Source organism: Mobula hypostoma, chromosome 4 (genome assembly GCF_963921235.1).
Source record: "Mobula hypostoma chromosome 4, sMobHyp1.1, whole genome shotgun sequence".
Classification (NCBI taxonomy): Eukaryota; Metazoa; Chordata; class Chondrichthyes; order Myliobatiformes; family Myliobatidae; genus Mobula; species Mobula hypostoma.
Genome location: NC_086100.1, coordinates 34071185 through 34091315, shown reverse-complemented (window position 1 = coordinate 34091315; position 20131 = coordinate 34071185). Strand labels below are relative to the sequence as shown.

The 20131-nt window shown below is 45.9% G+C and overlaps 1 protein-coding gene across 13 annotated transcripts in view; it reads right to left on the bottom strand.

Moving 5' to 3' along the window:
* mul1a (mitochondrial E3 ubiquitin protein ligase 1a) overlaps positions 1–20131 on the bottom strand; it is a 61996-nt gene that overhangs the window by 5327 nt on the left and 36538 nt on the right. For all 13 annotated transcript variants that reach the window (XM_063045553.1, XM_063045559.1, XM_063045555.1 and 10 more), the window contains one exon: positions 94–214. In XM_063045553.1, coding sequence (XP_062901623.1) covers positions 94–214 — 121 coding nt within the window. The remainder of the gene's footprint in view (positions 1–93; positions 215–20131) is intronic.

Genomic DNA, 20131 nt, shown 5'->3' with positions numbered 1-20131 from the left:
CTTAAGGTCTAAAAATATCCAAATTTTAGCAATGAAATCTAATCAAAGAAAATTTAATGAACGCAAGGTTATTGTAGACACACAGACACATACCAACTTCTGGCCAAGCTATTCCAGATCAGTTTGTGCTCTTTCAAAATAAGCCTTTGCATTACGCCAGTGCAGTCATCTTGATAATGGCTACGCAATCTCTCTCCAACTGGCTGAGTAATTCCTGTTTGGGAGTGGGTATTAAAATAGAAGATTTAAATACGAAATGAAAAAGCAAGTATATTATGGTTTAGAATGATAGTTGACATAAAATTCAAGTTAATTCCAGGGTCATCACAATACTTAAGAGAACAGATCAAGTGATTCACATTTCCACACAAAAAAAAACGTACTGGAATGGTTGCAACTTCAAATTAAATGATAACAGTTTCATTCTTTCTACATAGTCTTAATTGCATACAGTTTTTAGCAGAAGTAATAGACTGAAATCTGCTTAAATTTGGGCATATTTTTTCAGTCTTTAGCCCTTCAGCAAATGGGTTAAAAGAAAAAGTACACATTCACTATTATCCAAACTACTGAGAAAAAGACCTCAGCACCATCAGATAAGGAAAGTGTAATTTGTTGGATGGTGCAGTGTTAAGAGACCAGCTTCTTCCACCAAAAAAAAGGATATGATCTTCAAATTTCAAGTTGGTTTTACCAATATGACAAAGTGCTAAGCGGATGCTTCGCATTGTTACGGGGGAAGGGGGAGGGGAATATGAGACTGATAAGAAGGGCACAATGCTCAGTTTTTAAACAGCATTAAGTTATAGTTCAGGAATAGGTAAATTGGCAAAATGGATACACATGCAGCAGATGCAATTCAACAGGGGTTATGAATCGGTGTATTATGGTAGCAACAACGATAAAAATCAGTATTCAATGCACTGGACATAATTTATTGAAGGTGGCAAGGTAGGGTGAAAAGACTTGAAGGAGCAAGTTTCTTGGGATTATTAGTAAAGATGTAGAATACAAAAGAAAGTCTAACTATTAGGCCCAAACTTGAGCACCAAGCACATTTCTGAGCATCACACTTTCAGAACTGTGTTAAAAAAGGTCCCAAGATTTAAATGGCTTCAAGGTCTTGGGTATATGTATAGACTGTGTGAGTGTTTTTTGTGGTTAGCACACAAAACAAATCTTCAGATGCAAATTTGGACTGTAGATTAAATCTAAAATGCAGCTGTAAACAATGGGGTCCTAAGAATCATGAACCGAGTTAACTACAAGACATCACATTTAACTGGAAGACCGGACAGTACTTATTTAAATTTGTTATTTGTGTGTATTTGGCTGTCTGTAGTAACGGTGTGAAGGTAGTGGGTGTTTCAGAGGAAGCATTGTGAATATAAGATCATAAAACATAGGAGCACGATTAGGCCATATGGCCCATCGAGTTTGCTCCGCCATTCAATTATGGCTGATCCTTTTTTTCTCCTCCTCAACCCCATTTCTCGGCCTTCTCCCCGTAACCTTTGATGCCATGTCCAATCAAGAACCTATCTACCTCTGCCTTAAATACACCCAACAATCTGGCTTCCATAGCTGCATGTGGCAATAAATTTCACAAATTCACCACCTTCTGGCTAAAGAAATGTCTTCGCATCTCTGTTTTGAATGGACGCCCTTCTATACTGAGGCTGTGCCCTCTTGTCCTAGACCAGGGGTCCCCAACCTTTATCGTACTGTGGACTGGTTTCTTATTGACAATATTCTTGCGGACCGGCCGACCGGGGGTGGGGGGAGGGTTGCCAACGTACAAGAGTAGCAGTCAAATACGTTGGGTTTACCCCGAGAAAGACTACAATGACCATGAAGCCTTGCGCAGGCACCAGTGCACATGCGTAACTTGCACATGCGTTTACGTGCCGATTTCTTAAAAATTGTTTTTGCCGATTCTGTTGGCGGCGGCGGCGGGGGTGTGTGTTAATCACAACCGGAATATAGGTGATAAGTGGCTAATACACTCAATTTCGTTTCTAAAAGGGTTTATCTAACGAATTTAATATTAAACACACAGTGCATATTTTCCTCACATGAATATAGCGATAAGACAATTATCAGGGGAGGACAGGGGAGCTTGAAGCGTTGAACGAACTTCCAGTAGAAGTGGTAGAGACAGGTTCGATATTATCATTTAAAGAAAAATTGGATGGGTATATGGACAGGAAAGGAATGGAGGGTTATGGGCTGAGTGCAGGTCGGTGGGACTAGGTGAGAGTAGCGTTCGGCACGGACTAGAAGGGGCGAGATGGCCTGTTTCCATGCTGTAATTGTTATATGGTTATATAAGTCACTTATAATAGCATCATAACATTTTAAGTAACGTTTGGATATCAAACACACAGCGCATATTTTCCTCGTATGAACATATAAAATCATTGCAACGCACCAATATCGCTGAATCAGTGGGAGCCCTGGGCTTGTTTCCCTGCAACAAGACGGTCCCATCGAGGGGTGATGGGAGACAGCGATACTCGACGGGGGTTCCTTATGTCCAGTCTATTCCGCAACTTAGTTTTCGTTGCATTCATTGCAGAAATAAGTTGGAAATGGAAGCAATGTTTTCAGGGCTTTCCTGAATATCTCAGGATATTTAGCCTTGACTTTGATCCGGAATGCCGGCAGAGTTGTTATGTCAAACATACTTTTCAGCCCGCCGTCATTTGCAAGCTTGAGGAGTTGATCTCCTTCCCGCGCTGACATGGATGACGCGAGGGTAATGACCTCAAGTGCGTTCAAGCTCAACAGTGCGTGACAGGGAATGAGGAAAGGTGCAGCTGACTCCTATCGCCAAATCATATCGTTTCCTCACAGCCCGGTAGCGCATGCCTTGCAGCCTGGTACCGGTTCGCGGCCCGGTGGTTGGGGACCGCTGTCCTAAACCCTCCCACCATGGGAAACATCTTTTCCACATCTACTCTGTCTAGGCCTTTCAACATTCGAATGGTTTCGATGAGATCCCCCCTCATCCAAGTAGCTTGGGCAGGAGAAGATGGCGGCGCGACATAGCTTGCAGCGGCCACTCTGATGGTGATATCTGTTATCTGTCAAGTAGGGTGCCGTGCACAATCCTGATTTGATGGAGACAGACATGAGAGCATGGAGGAACATTTGGTGAAACTTCTGAAATGCCTGCTTCACTGCCGCTGCTAGTATGTGATCCAGAATCTCCGGAGGGGAAGGCCCCGAGTCCTCAGCTTTGCTTGTTGCTCGGCACCGGGGCGGGGTCGAAGCGCTCGGCAGAGGATGGTGCTCGGTGTCGGAGGGCTGGTTGGAGGCTCGAAGTTTTCGGACGGACTCAAAGTCTGCTGCGGTCAGGGGCTTCCAATGCATCAGCAAGCTTGCAGCGCTTGGGAGGTTCATGGCAGGGAGAGTTTCTCCCTTCTGTTGCCTGCGTGAGATGATGGGGCTATCGGAACTTTGAGACTTTTTTTTTACCGTGCCCATGGTCTGCTCTTTATCAAATAACGGTATTCCTTTGCACTGTTGTAACTATATGTTATAATTATGTGGTTTTGTCAGTTTTAGTCTTGGTCTGTTCCGTGTTCTTGTGATATCATTCTGGAGGAACGTTTGTATCATTTTTTAATGCATGCATTTCTAAATGACAATAAACGAGGACTGAGTGACCTCATAATCTAATCTAATCCATCTAAATTCCAGCGAGTACAGACCTAGAGCCTTCAAACGTTCCTTGCATAACCTTTTCATTCCTGGAATCATTTTTGTGAATCTCCTCTGGACCCTCACCAACGCCAGCACATCTTTTCTAAGATGAGGGGCCCAAAACTGTTCACAATACTCAAGGTGAGGCCTCACCAGGGCCTTACAAAGCCTCAGCATCACATCCCTGCTCTTGTATTCCAGACCTCTTGAAACAAATGCAAATATTGCATTTTTGGATTAGATTAGATTAGATTCAACTTTATTGTCATTGTGCCGACTACAGATACAAAGCCAATGAAATGCAGTTAGCATCTGACCAGAAATGCTAAGAATAGTGTTATTTACAAAATAACTGCAAATAAAAAGTAAATGCTACAGCACACAAATATAAAAGTACTGAGACAATGCAATATGGATGCAATACTGCTTAGCGCTGTGATGTGAGGTTCAGCAGGGTCACAGCCTCAGGGAAGAAGCTCTTCCTGTGCCTTCTGGTGTGGGAGCGGAGGCTCCTGTAGCGCCTACCGGATGGGAGGGGAGTAAAAAGTCGATGGTTAGGGTGAGATGCATCCTTGATAATGCTTTTCGCCCTGCCCAGGCAGCATTTATGGTAGATGTTCTCAATGGTGGGCAATTGGGTGCTGATAATCCGCTGGGCAGTTTTCACCACATGCTGAAGTGCTTTGCGAACCGATACGGAACAATTGCCATACCACACTGAGAAGCAGTTGGTGAGTATGCTCTCAATGGTACAGCGGTAAAAGTCCGTCAGTATCCTGGGACAGAGGTGAGCTTTCTTGATGCTCCGCAGGAAATAAAGGCACTGTTGCACCTTTTTGACCAGGATGGAGGAGTTCAGGGATCAGATGAGATCCTTGGAAATGTGGACACCAAGGAACTTGAAGCTTGATACATGCTCCACTCCACTCCGTTGATGTATATGGGGACGTGAGTGTGGCTCCTAGCATGCCTGAAGTCCACAATGATCTCCTTGGTCTTCTGAGTGTTAAGGGCCAGGTTGTTGTCGGCACACCACGTGGCCAGGTGCTGGACCTCGTCCCTGTAGGCCTTCCTCACCACCGATTCAACCTGCAAGTTAACCTTTACGGTGTTCTTCACAAGGACTCCCAAGTCTCTTTGCATCTCAGATTTGTGGATTTTCTCCCCGTTTAGAAAATAGTCTGCACATTTATTTCTACTATCAAAGTGCATGACCATGCATTTTCCAATATTATATTTCATTTGCCACTTTCTTGCCCATTTTCCTAATCTGGCTAAGTCCTTCTGCATGCTACCTGTTTCCTCAACACTACCTACCCCTCCACCAATCTTTGTATCACCTGCAAACTAGGCAGCAATGTCATCTATTTCATCATCTAAATCATTTATATACAGCATAAAAAGAAGCGGTCCCAACAGCGACCCCTGCGGAACACCACTAGTCACTGGCAGCCAACCAGAAAAGGATCTTTTTATTCCCACTCGCTGCCTTCTTCCAATCAGCCAATACTCCAACCATGTTCATAACTTTCCTGCAATACCACTGGCTCTTAACTTGGTAAGCAGCCTCATGTGTGGCACCTTGTCAAATGCCTTCTGATAGTCCAAATATATAAGATCCACTGCATTATCTATCCTACTTGTAATCTCCTCAAAGAATTCATAGAACCATAGAACATTACAGCAAAGAAACAGGCCTTTTGGCCTTTCTTGGCTGTGCCAAACCATTTTTCTGCCTAGTCCCACTGACCTGCACCTGGACCATATCCCTCCATACACCTCCCATCCATGTACCTGTCCAAGTTTTTCTTAAATGTTAAAAGTGAGCCTGCATTTACCACTTCATCCGGCAGCTCATTCCACACTCCCACCACTCTGTGTGTGAACAAGCCCCCCCAATGTTCCCTTTAAACTTTTCCCCCTTCACCCTTAACCCATGTCCTCTGTTTTTTTTTCTCCCCCAGTGGAAAAAGCCTGCTTGCATTCACTTGATCTATACCCATCATAATTTTATACACCTCTATCAAATCTCCCCTCATTCTTCTACGCTCTAGGGAATAAAGTCCTAACCTATTCAGCCTTTCTCTGTAACTCGGTTTCTCAAGTCCCAGCAACATCCTTGTAGCAACACACATAAAAGTTGCTGGTGAACGCAGCAGGCCAGGTAGCATCTCTAGGAAGAGGTGCAGTCGACGTTTCAGGCCAAGACTCTTCATCAGGACTAACTGAAGGAAGATTGAGTAAGGGATTTGAAAGTTGGAGGGGGAGGGGGAGATCCAAAATGATAGGAGAAGACAGGAGGGGGAGGGATGGAGCCAAGAGCTGGACAGGACGCAGTATATCACCCCAGCCGACTCACAGGTGAAGTGTTGCCTCACCTGGAAGGACTGTTTGGGGCCCTGAATGGTGGTAAGGGAGGAAGTGTAAGGGCATGTGTTGCACTTGTTCCGCTTACACGGATAAGTGCCAGGAGGGAGATCAGTGGGAAGGGATGGGGGGGACGAATGGGTGATATACTGCGTCCGGTGCTCCCAATGTGGCCTGTTATATATTGGCGAGACCCGACGCAGACTGGGAGACCGCTTTGCTGAACACCTACGCTCTGTCCGCCAGAGAAAGCAGGATCTCCCACTGGCCACACATTTTAATTCCACATCCCATTCCCATTCTGACATGTCTATCCACGGCCTCCTCTACTGTAAAGATGAAGCCACACTCAGGTTGGAGGAACAACACCTTATATTCCGTCTGGGTAGACTCCAACCTGGTGGCATGAACATCGACTTCTCTAACTTCCGCTAATGCCCCACCTCCCCCTCGTACCCCATCTGTTACTTATTTTTATACACACATTCTTTCTCTCACTCTCCTTTTTCTCCCCCTGTCCCTCTGAATAGACCCCTTGCCCATCCTCTGGGTCCCCCCCCCCCGTCTTTCTTCCCGGACCTCCTGTCCCATGATCCTCTCGTATCCCTTTTGCCCATCACCTGTCCAACTCTTGGTTCCATCCCTCCCCCTCCTGTCTTCTCCTACAATTTTGGATCTCCCCCTCCCCCTCCAACTTTCAAATCCCTTACTCACTCTTCCTTCAGTTAGTCCTGACGAAGGGTCTCGGCCTGAAACGTCGACTGCACCTCTTCCTAGAGATGCTGCCTGGTCTGCTGCATTCACCAGTAACTTTTATGTGTGTTGCCTGAATTTTCAGCACCTGCAGAATTCCTGTTGTTAACATCCTTGTAGACCTTCTCTGCACTCTTTCAACCTTATTATTATCTTTCCTGTATTTTGGGACCAAAACTGCAAGCAGTATTCCAATTTTGGCCTCACCAATGCCTTATACAACCTCACCATAACACTCCAACTCTTATACTCAATACTTCGATTAATAAAGACCAATGTACCAAAAGCTCTCTTTATGACCCTATCTACCTGTGATGCCACTTTTAGGGAATTTTGTATCTGTATTCCCAGATCCTTCTGTTCTACTGCACTCCTCAATGCCCTACCATTTACTTTGTATGTCCTACCTGGGCTTGTCCTTCCAAAGTGCAATACCTCACACTTGTCTGTATTAAACTTCATCTGCTATTTTTCAGCCCGTTTTTCCAGCTGGTCCAAATCCCTCTGCAAGCTTTGAAAACCTTCCTCACTGTCCACTACACCTCCAATCTTCGTATCATCAGCAAATTTGCTGATCCAATTTACCACATCATCATCCAGATCATTGATATAGATGACAAATAACAATGGACCTAGCACTGATCGCTGTGGCACACCACTAGTCACAGGCCTCCACTCAGAGAAGCAATCCTTCACTACCACTCTCTGGCTTCTTCCATTGAGCCAATGTCTAATCCAATTTACCACCTCTCCATGTATACCTAGCGACTGAATCTTCCTAACTAACCTCCCATGCGGGACCCTGTCAAAGGCCTTACTGAAGTCCAGGTAGACAATATCCACTGCCTTCCCTTCATCCATTTTCCTGGTAACCTCCTCGTAAGACTCTTAATAGATTGATTAAACATGACCTACCACGCACAAAGCCACGTTGACTCTCCCGAATAAGTCCCTGTCTATCCAAATACTTGTAGATCCTATCTCTTAGTACTCCTTCCAATATCAAACTTACCGGCCTATAATTTCCTGGGTTACTTTTAGAGCCTTTTTTAAACAACGGAACAACAGGAACTATCCTCCTATCCTCTGGCACCTCAGCCATAGATACCAACATTGTAAATATATCTGCCAGGGCCCCTGCAATTTCAACACTAGTCTTCTTCAAGGTCCGAGGGAATACCCTGTCAGGACCTGGGGATTTATCTACTCTGATTTGCCTCAAGATAGCAAACACTTTCTCCTCTTCAATCTGTATAGGTTCCATGACCTCACTACTTGTTTGTCTTATTGCCATAGACTCCATGCCAATTTCCTTAGTAAATACAGACGCAAAAAAACCATTAAGATCTCCCCCATTTCTTTTGGTTCCGTACATAGTCTACCACTCTGATCTTCAAGAGGACCTATTTTATCCCTTACTATCCTTTTGCTCTTAATATACCTGTAGAAGCTCTTTGGATTATCCTTCACCCTGACTGCCAAAGCAATCTCATGTCTTCTTTCAGCCCTCCTAATTTCTTTCTTAAGTTTTTTTTGCACTTTTTATACTCCTCAAGCACCTTATTTGCTCCCTGTTTCCCATACATGTCATACATCTCTCTCTTCTTCTCTATCACACCTGAAACATCGGTACTCTGGAACATTAAGCTGCCAGTCCTGCCCCTCCTGTTGCCAAGTTTCACTAATGGCTATAATGTCATAATTCCATGTGTCAATCCACGCCCTCAGCTCATCTGCCTTCCCCACAATAGACACACCTCAGAAGATTATTACCACCACACACAACCCTTCTATTTGTGACTGCATGAACTGTTAACATCATTTATTTTCACCCCCACTCCACTATCTGCTCTGGCACTCTGGTTCCCATCCCCCTGCAAATCTAGTTTAAACCCTCCCTAACAGCACTAACAAACCTCGCTGCAAGGATATTGGTCCCTTTATAGTTCAGGTGTAACCCGTCTCTCTCTTGTACAGGACCCACCTTTCCCAGAAGAGGTCCCAGTGATCCTGAAATTTGAAACCCTGCCCCCTACACCAGTTCCTCAGCCACACGTTCATCTGCCAGAGCATCCTGGCACATGGCACAGGTCGCAATCCTGAGATTACCACCCTCGATGTCCTGCTTTTTAACTTCCTACCAAGCTCTCTATACTCACTCTCCAGGACCTCCTCACTCTTTCTTCCTACATCATTGGTACTGATGTGTACCATGACATCTGACTGATCACCCTCCCACTTCAGGATGCTGTGTACGCGATCAGAGACATCCCTGACCCTGGCACCTGGGAGGCAACAAACCCTCCACGAGTCTCTGTCACGACCACAGAACCTCCTGTCTGTACCTCTAACTATCGAGTCCCCTATAACTACCGCTCTCCTCTTTTTCCATCCTCCCTTCTGCACTGCAGAACCAGACTCAGTGCCAGAGATCTGGCTACCGCAGCTTATCCCTGGTAAGTTATCCCCCTCAACAGTATTCAAATCGGTATACATGGTACTTATTGTTGAGGGGAATAGCCACAGGGGAACCCTGCTCTGCCTGCCCTTTCCCCTTCCCTCGCCTGATGGTAACCCAATTACCTGTGCACTGCTCCTTTGGCGTAACTACCTCCCTGAAGCTACTATCTATAAACTCCTCATTCTCCCGAGTGATCCAGAGGTTATCCAACTCCTGCTCCAGTTCCCTAACACGGTTTGTTAGGAGCTGCAGCTGGATGCACTTCTTGCAGGTGTCGTTGTCAGGGACACCGGAGGGCTCCCTGACCTCCCACATCCTGCAAGAGGAGCATTCCAACATCCTGCCTGGCATTCTCTCTACTCTAAACAAACAAAACAAAACTTATCGGAACCTACCCTTGCCTCTGCTTGTTCACGCCAAAGCCTGTTGAGCCAAAGCCGCCCCACTCTGCTCCCTCTCACTCTGCTGTCTGCTGTATATGGTGGTCTTTTTTAGAACCTTTGGCGCTCTACGTCACACCCCTGCGCAGTCTAGCCTCTTTTCCCTGAGCAGTGTAAAAAAAAATGACTTCTCTCTGAGATTCCTTTACTCCTTCACTCTCAGCCTCTTGCTCCGATTTAAAAATTAAAAAATTCCAACAGGTTCATCAAGCAGGATTTTCTCTGAAGGAAACCATGCTGACTTTGTCCTATTTTGTCCTGTGTCACCAAGTACTCCATCATCTCGTCCTTAACAACTGACTCTAACATCCTCCCAACCACTGAGGGCAAGCTAACTGGTCTATAATTTCCTTTCTGCTACTTTCCTCCTTTCTTAGAGAGTAGAGTGCCATTTACAATTTTCCAGTCCTCTGGCACCATGCCGGTGTCCAATGATTTTTGAAAGATCATTGCTAATGCCGCCGCAATCTCTAACGGTACCTCTTTCAAAACCCTAGGGTGCAGTTCATCTGGTCCGGGAGATTTATGTATTTTTAGGTCTTTCAGCACCTTCTCCCTTGTGATAGTAACTGCACCCACTTCTCTTCCTTCACACACTGCATCTGGCACTCTGCTCGTGTCTTCATCAGTGATGACTGATGCAAAATACTCATTTAGTTCATCTGCCATTTCCTTATCCCCCGTTATTATTTCTCCTGCCTTATTTTCTAGTGGTCCCTCATCTCTCTTTTATTTTTAACATACTTGAAAAAGACTTTTACTATCCACTTTAATATTATTTGCTAGCTTGCTTTTATATTTCATCTTTTCCCTTCTAATAATTCTTTTAGTTGCTCTCTGTAGGTTTTTAAAAACTTCCCAATCCTCTATCTTCCCACTAATTTTTGCTTTGTTGTATGCTCTTTCTTTTGTTTTTACATTAGCTTTGACTTACCTTGTCAGCCACGGTTGTACTATTTTGCCATTTGAGTATTTCTTCACTTTTGGAATATACGTCATGCACCTTCCGCATTTTTCCCAGAAATGCATGCCCTTGCTGCTCTGCTGACATCCCTGCCAGCAGCTCCTTCCAATTTACTTTGTCCAACTCCTCTCTCAAACCACTGTAACTTCCCTTACTCCACTGAAATAATGCTACGTCAGACTTCACTTTCTCCCTATCAAATTTCAAGTTGAACTCAATCATATTGTCATCACTGTGTTCTTTTACCTTAAGCTCCCGAATTGCCTCCAGTTCATTACGTAATACCCAATCCAGTATAACTGATCTCCTAGTAGGCTCAACGATAAACTGCTCTCTTAGGCCATCTCTTAAGTCATCTCTTAGGCAATCAACAAACTCACTCGCTTGAGATCCATTACCAACCTGATTTTCCCAACTGACCTGCATGTTAAAATCTCCCATGACTATCATAACATTGCCCTTTTGACACTCCTTTTCTATTTCCTGTTGTAATCTGTGGTCCACCTCCCAGGCACTGTTGGGAGGCCTGTATATAACTGTCATCAAGGTCCTTTTACCCTTGCAGTTTCTTAAGTCAACCCACAAGGATTCAATATCTTCTGATCTTGCTCTTCCTGACAGTCTGACTGCACACTATCTTTACTTTTTTTAACATCTGTCCTACCCTGAGTCCCATTACTCCTGTTCCCATCCCCCTGCCAAATTAGTTTAAACCCTCCCCAACAACAAACCTGCCCACAAGACTATTGGGTTCAGGTACAACCCATCACCTTTAACAGGTCATACCTCCCCCAGAAGAGATCCCAATGATCCAAGAACCTGAAGCACTGCCCCCTGCACCAGCTTCTCAGCCATGCATTTATCTGCCAAATCATCCTCACTGGTGCGTGGCACAGGCAGCAATCCAGAAATTACTACCCTGGAGGTCCCGTTTCACAGCTTTCGACCTAGCTCTAAAAATTCCCTTTTCAGGACCTCTTTGCCTTTCCTTTCTATGTCATTGGTACCAATATGTACCAAGACATCTGTCTGCTCTCCCTCCCTCTCCAAAATGTTGTGGACGCGATCTAAGACATTCCTGACCCTGGCACCTGGGAGGCAACATACCATTTGGGTGTCCCGTTCATGTCCACAGAATCTCCTGTCTGTTCCCCTCACTATTGAGTCCCCTATCACTACCACTCCCCTCTTCTCTCTTTCCCTTCTACACCACAGACCCATGCTCAGTGCCTGTTACCCGGTCGCCATGGCATTCCCCTGGGAGGTCATCCTTCACAAAATAATCCAAAGCAGCGTACTTATTTTTAAGGGAAACGGCCACGGGATGCTCTGCTCTAACTGCCTGTTTACATTTCCATTCCTCCTGACAGTCACCCAGCTACTCACCTCCTGCAACTTAGGGGTGACTACTTCCCTGTACCCCTGATCAATTATCTCCTTATTCTCCCGTACAAGCCGAAGGTCATCCAGCGGCTTTTGCAGATCCTTAACATGGTCTCCAAAGAGCTGTAGCCAGATGCACTTCACACAGATGTAGATCCGTGAGACACTGGGTCTTCCGGGACTCCAACATCCGGCATGAAGAACACACAACTGCCATTTAGTATACCAGATACAGTAAGAGAAAAACAAAATGAAAACCTTAACAGAAGCTAACGTCTCCTCCAAGCCGAAGCCTGACGCTTCTACTCTCGCCACTGGCCTACTCCCGAAAGTGGCCGCCACAACAATGACTTGTCCCTTCTGATTTTTTCTTTTGATTTTTAGCATATAGAATGTCGTGTAGTGTTCGGTCAAGCAGACCTCTTGCTCCTCTCTTTCTGTTCCCTCAATCACTTTCTCTCTCACTCGTGCCTCCAAAAGGCTGTCAGCTTATTTGTAAGTGCTTGCCTCAAAAAAAAGACTGCTTTTTATATCTACCATCTGCGTCACTCCAGTGACTTTGCTCACATGATAACAGACTGGAGAGGCCGAATAGTTCATGGAGCAGGAAGTTTCAGGAAAGGTGTTAAAAATTACACTGAAATAAGGAGAAATGATTTGTTTGGTAGCAGGATCAAGATCAAGAGGTTCACTTTACTAGTAACTGGCAAAATAAAATCTAATTGGAAAATGTAAAGTCATTTAAAAGCAAGCAGATGGATTACTTTAAAAGGATGGTATTCAAAGATTCAATTGCATATTAATAGAAAATTTATTTATTAGTTGAAGGAAAAGCTTTTTGCATTGATATGAGGAAAGGGAGGCAAATAAGGGTATAATTTATCCTTTTTGGTAAAATCCTATCTTTCTGCACCGTAGGACATTTCTAAATAGAGGTGATAGGTAAAATTCACTGTACAGTACACATTTTCTCAGGCATTACTACATCCATGGTAGCCTAACTGATTTTAAATGCAGAAAAACTGTACAATAAAACACAAAATACACTTCACATAGGATTAATCTCTCAGCTATGTTAAGCAGTAGACATATGCTTTCTAGTGGCTGAGAACTAGAATTACAACTGACCAAAAATCTAATAAATGCTGCAGCTGTTAATTCTAATAAAGTTAACCAATTCACAAATTTTCAATGCTTTCAGCAGAGAAAAAAGTCCAAAAAAATAACCATTAGGTTTTCCCATATGAACCTCAAGACATTTAATCTAAAAAAAACCTTGTTTTAAACACCCTTTGGACCATCACGTTGTGCCAATCTGTATATCCTTACTCCACTATCAACCTAACCCTTCCCTCCTACACAGCCCAGAACCCTCCATTTTTCTTACCCATGTCCCTATTTTATCAGACTTTTCCGCCACCCCAAAAGCATATTCCAGGGCGAAAAAGGTGCTGGCTCTCAACTTTATCTCTGCTTCTCATAATACTATACACCTCTAATAGATTACATCTCACTGTTTCATAAGAACTTGCCAAGCGACATATCAAGCAGTCACTTTATTTCAGGCAAAATTTTTGAATCAGGCCAAGACTTAGGACTTTAAAACTGTCGATCTCTATTCACCCATGCATCACAAGTTTGTTGCAATCCCATAGCACAGAAGTTGCCAACTTTGAGCTGCTTGACAGACAACAATGCAAGTGTGGTGAAGGTGGTTAAGAAGACATACGGTGTGTTAGCCTTAGTAGTCAGGAGATTCTGTTCAAGAGCTGTGAGGTAATGATGCATATCTATAAGACACTGGTTAGACCACCCCATCGAGGACATCACTGTCTTTAAATCCATCACCATTGAGGCCAATCAGAAGCCACGGCTGACAGCAGAGTTTCGGACATTGCTGAAAGAATGCGATGTTGCCTTCCGCTCAGGGATAAGTCAGCAAGACAGGCACATTTCCATGCCATCAGGAAGGTGAAATAGGACCGCACACAAAAAATCTACAGGCATTTCTGTGATATCAGGGACACACAGTGAATGTGGCAGGACATTCATGACCATAACAAACCATAAGACCACACTGCACACTAATGACAGTGACACCTCCCTTCTGGATAGGTTTTATGTCTTCTATACATGGGTTGATGCAATGATCGACATGCTGGTGAGGAAGGTCCCCCTCCCATCGAGAAGCGAGCACTTTGGCCACAGCGGACGTAAAGACGACCCCAGGCAGGGTCAACCCACGTGAAGTTGCGGGGCCTGACAATACCTGGTCATACGCTGAAAGACAGTGTGGCCCAACTAGCAGATATTCTCATGGGCATCTTTAACACCACTGAGACAGCCCACTATCTCTGTAGGCTTCAGGTCACTGCCATCACTCCAGTGTTTAAGAGGCTGACAATAAACTGCCTTAACGACTATCGTCCTGTGACACTGATCTCAATAATAATGAAGTGCTTTGAGCAAGCTGGTCATGAACTGCTTTAAATTCTGCCTTCCCACTACACTGGACCCCTACCAGTTTGCATATCACCTGAATCAGTGCACTGGTGGTACAATAGCCTCTGCCCTCCACTCAGTCCTGTCCCACCTGGAGAACAGTGTCTTCTATGTCAGAATGCTGTTTATCAACTCCAGTTTGGCATTCAATACAATCATTTCTCAGAGGCTGGTGGGTAAACTGTCCTCTGTCCTCTCATCACCCTCCTCTGTAACTGGATCTTGGACTTTTTGACAGAGAAACCTCAGACAGTACGTGTTAGCAGCAACATCTCTAGCCCCGTGACGCTGAGCACTGCCCACGGGTGCACGCTCAGCCCGCTGCTGTTCACACTGCTGACACGTGACTATACTGCGAAACCCATCTCTAACCACATCATTAAGTTCCCTGACGACACAATAGTGGTTGGCCTTATTAGCAACAATGATGAATTGGCATTAAGAGAGGAGGTAGTGTGGCTTGTGAACTGGTGTGACCACACAGCTTGAGTCTCAACGTGGACAAAACTAAAGGGATGATCGTAGATTTCAGGAAGGTGCAGCTGACCACTCCCTATGCACATCAACTCTACTCCATGGAGAAAGTCAAGAGCACCAAGTTTTCTGGTGTGCACATCCTTCAACACCACCTCTTTAGTCAAGCAAGTTCCAGCAGTGCACTCCACTTTCTAAGGAGGCTGAGCCAGTGAGGCCCCCTCACTCTCACCCTAAGAATCGAGTCTCCAGACCAGCTGGTTCACCATCTGATATAGAAATCGCAAGGGATCGGACAACAAGACCCTGCAATGGATTATGAGGACTGCTGAAGAGAATCATTAGGGTCTCTCTCCCTCCCATGTAGGACATATACAAGAAATGCTGCATTTGCAGGGCCCTCAGCATTGTCAAGCACCCCTCCCATCTGCTGCACAATCTCTTGGACCTCCTACCTTCAGGCAGCAGGTACCGCAGTACAAGAATAAGGACCGTTAGGCTGGGTAACAGCTTCTTCCTGCTGGCTGTGAGGCTTCTGAACACCCTGCAACCACTTCTTTATGACTGCACCGGTAGTATACTGTTGTATATTTAACTGTACGTTGCACATACACTTTATGTCAACTTGTATGCAGAATACTTTTGTTTCTGTTAATATTATTGTTTTGCACCCTGGTCCTTGATGAATATTGCTTTGTTTAACTGTATACATGTGTACAGTTGAACTTGAACACTTGGAGTATTGAGTTCAGTTCTGGTCACTTCATCATATGATGAAAGTAGAATTTTCAGAGACGGTGCAAAAGAGATTTACCAGGATGCTGCCTGGATTAGAGAGCAAATCTAATGAGGAAAGGTTGAGCGAGCCAGGGTTTTCCTCTTTGGAGAGAAGGAGAATAAGAAGTGACTTGATAGAGGTATAAAAGATGGTAAAAGGTATAGATAAGGTGGACAGCTAGAGACTTTTTCACAGTGCGGAAATAGCTAATAAAAAGGAACATAGCTTTAAGGTACACACATCAAAGTTGCTGGTGAACGCAGCAGACCAGGTAGCATCTCTAGGAAGAAGTACAGTTGACGTTCTCTTCCTAGAGATGCTGCCTGACCTGCTGCGTTCACCAGCAACTTTGATGTGTGTTGCTTGAATTTCCAGCATCTGCAGAATTCCTCCTGATAGCTTTAAGGTGATTGGAGGGAAGTATATGGGGGAAATTGTCAGAAGTAGTTCTTGTTTACTAAAGATAGAGAGTGGTTAGTGCATGGAATGCACTGTCAGTGGTGGTGGAAATAGAGGCAGATACATTAAGGACATTCAAGAGATTCGTAGATAGGTACATGGATAATAGAAAAATGGAGGACTATGTAAGAGGGAAACATTAGATTGGTTTTTGAGCAAGCTAAAATTATGGCACATCAGGGGCTGAAGGGCCTACGCTGTACTGTACTGCTCTATGTGTAATGCCCTGCCCGTAGCTGGGAGCAGAGATTTCAAAGACAGGGTTCTATCGTTTCTGATGAATGAAGGGAAGGAGTGGTCGGATTTGGAATGTCTAATTAGTCTCTGTCCCCCAGGGAAGAGCGAGAGTTCTGAGTTGACATCTGCCCTTACCCTTCTAGCGAATAAGTGGCCCAGTGCACATGCAGAGGGTCCACACCAGAAGCTAAGAATGTTCTGTGGATTAACGCCCGCCCCCAAGGGGGAAGAGGAGTATGAAACTTGGGCAGAGCAGACCTCTCAGTTGTTAGATGAGTGGCAGAGCTCTGAGGACGTAAAGTGACAAAGGCTGGTTGAGAATTTGAGGGGGCAGGCTGCTGACTTTGTGAGGGCTGTGAGGTCCCAGTACCCCCTAGCAAATACGGCCAATTACATGGGAGCACTGGAAAATGCATTTGGCACGACAAGAAGCCCAATGCAGCTCATGACGGGGTTTCAGAACATGCGTTAGAAGAGGGAGAAGCTTTCTGCCTACATTTTTCAGCTAGAGAGAGAGCTAAATAGGAGACATTCAGGTGGCTGAGGTGGATCAGTTAAGAATGGACCAAATAGCAAAGGGTGCCCAATCCCAGGACCTGATCGCTTGGGGTCTCCGACTGTCCCATAAGATGTAGCCCCCTCCCTCATTTGTTGAGCTGATCAGAGAAGTAAGGGAGGAGCAGAACGTGTCGGAGGCACGGGAGGGCTCCGTCAGCAGGGTACAGTCCTCAGTAGTAGCCCCTTATAGTGAAGTGACCACGGCTAGCCCAACCAGGGAGATTGTGGCAGAGTTGAGAACTGAGATGTCCCAGTTGTTATCAGCAGGTGTGGCCCCCTCCCCCCACTGTATGATGGGATGGATAGAAAGGCTGACCCCCTAAGGGAACGGACCACGCAGAGGGCTGCCGATGGCCAGGGTTCCATGAGAAGGGTAACACCTCGGAAGTGAGCCCCCGGATACCTAAGCAGAAAGCGACGTCAGGAACTTTAGAGGAGACCCAGTGAGGGAACAGCCTGGAATCTCTGGGGGAACATGTTCCCAGCAACATACCAAGGAACCTTCGAAAGTGAAAGACCCTATTCCTGAAGGCTTAGTAGGGCCATGCTCCAGTGTATTGCTACTGATAGAGGGTATTTGTGCTTAAGCCATACTCAACACCGGGTCGCAGGTCATGTTGCTGTACCATTCGTTTTACAACCCGTATCTGACGCATTTACCACTGACACCATTCAGTACACTGGAGATCTGGGGTCTTGGTGCTGGTGATTATCCATACAACAGTTATTTATCCGTGAAGCTGGAGCTTTCGGAGGCCAATGTGGGAGTGGCTGAGGTCCCTGATACAACAGTGCTGGTTTGCCCGGACCCCATTGAGAAGGGCGGCGTTTCAAACCTGGTGGGAACCAACACACCTCTGTTGAGGAGGCTCATGGGAGACTGCAAGGAGAAGGCCGGTGACAGCTTTCTGGGAACATTGTCCATGCACCTGGTGTTTCGAGTGGCTTTTGAGGAAGGGCATGGCTGCATTGGGCCAGATGCCGAGTTTAGACGAGGGACCGTGTGGTTTACCCAATCGAAACCAATCATGTTATGGCCTGGGGAAGTAGCAAGAGTGATGGGGACCCCTAACTTTCCCAGAATGCCTGAGGGCAAGGCCGACTTATTGGATGCTCCGGAAGACAACAAGGGGGAGTCAGGATTTCCTGCTGGGATACTGGTGAGGGCCAAAATGCAGAAGCCCTCAGTTGTCGGCCAGCAGAATGGCAGTGATTGTCAGGAACACTACGAAGACGGAGGTCACCTTCAAATGGGGGATGCCCTAGTGCATCTGTTCCCAGTGACGGTAATGTCTAGTGTCCCTGTGACACAAGCCGGGGAGAAACTATTGGAAAAAGGGGGTAAGTTGACACTGAGTCATTCAACTTCAGGAACTCCCTGGTTCCTGTGGGTTGGAAGAGGAAGTTGGTAGAGGAGATGTTGAAGCTGGAAAGTGTCTTTTCCACTGATGAGTTTGATGTAGGTTGTTCCAAGAGCACTTGTCACACTATGTGGGTGACTGAGGACATCCCGTTCAGAGAGAGGTCACGGCAACTGGCCCCTGCAGAGGTGGAAGACGTTTGGCAGCATTTGTGTAAGTTGAAAGAAGCTGGGATCATCACCGAGTCCTGAAGCCCCTATGCATCCCCAGTAATAGTGGCCCAAAAGAACAATAGGAAGGTATGGATTTGCATGGACTATAGGGCTCCGAACAGGAACACCATCCCTGACCAGTATACGGTCCCGAGGATCAAAGACGCACTGGCCTGGGGTGGTTTAGTGTGCTGGACTTGAGGAGTGTATATTACCAAATCCCCATGAGCGAGCCTGACAAAGAGTAGACGGCATGTATATGTCCCCTGGGATTCTTCCAGCTCGAAAGGATACCGCGTGGCATATCAGGAGCCGCTGCAACCTTCCAGCGGGGTCATGGAGAAGACAGTGGGGGATATGAACTGGCTTGAGGTATTGATGTATCTGGATGACCTCATAGTGTTTGGGTCCACCTTGGAAGAACTTGAAGCGAGGCTGCTGAGGCATCTGAAAGCTGAAGGATTAAAACTTTACCTGGACAAGTGCCAGTTCTGCAAGATGTCTGTTAGCTAGGTCGGGCACATAGTCTCACGGTATGGAGTAGCTACAGACCCGGCTAAGATACAGACGGTGACCACCTGCCAAGACCCCAGACTGTGAGCGCTCAGCACTTGTTCCTTGGGTTCTGTGGTTACTACTGGAGGTTCGTGAAGGGCCACGTGAAAGTAAGTCACCCGTTGAATCAGCTTCTGATACACACAGAAAGGGAGGGGGAGAAAGGAAATGAGGGTAGAGAGTATCTTAAGTCTGTTGGAGCCCTATGGACCAAGGTGGGATGCGAAATGTGAAGAGGCCTTTCAGTCGCTGAAGGAGCTGCTGACCCAGGCGCCGGTGCTGGCTTTTGCAGACCCCCGATTACCGTATGTACTGCACACGGATGCCAGCCGATAGGGCTTAGGGGGCATTCCGTATCAGGATTAGGGCACCGGGTTAAGACCCGTTGCGTTTGTCAGCCGGAGTCTGTTGCCCTCCGAGAAAAACTATCCCATGCACAAGTTAGAGTTTCTAGTGTTGAAATGTGCTGTGGTGGATAAGCTAAGTGACTACCTCTATGGTGCCAAGTTTGTGATGAGGACGGACAACAATCCCCTAACTTATATTCTGACCTCGGCAAAATTGGATGCCACAGGCCATCGGTGGTTGGTGACAATGTCTGCCTATGATTTCGGCCCAAAGTACTGGCCAGGAAGCAGGAACATTGATGCTGATGCTTTGTCTCGATGGGCGCATGAGGTGCTGGACAGGGACAAAGAGTGGGGAGAGCGTTCTTGCCCCGGGGGTGAAGGTCATGTGTCAGTTTGCCATCACGGTGAAGGCAGATGGAAAGCAGGGGCAGGATCAAGCGGTAGATCAATTGGGAGCTTCTGATGACAAAATTCCACAAGTTTACTGTAACCTGACTGCTCTGAAGACAAATCAGTTGCTGGAATTGAGTTCCAGGGAAGTGTTAGCTGCTCAACGAGATGACCTGGGC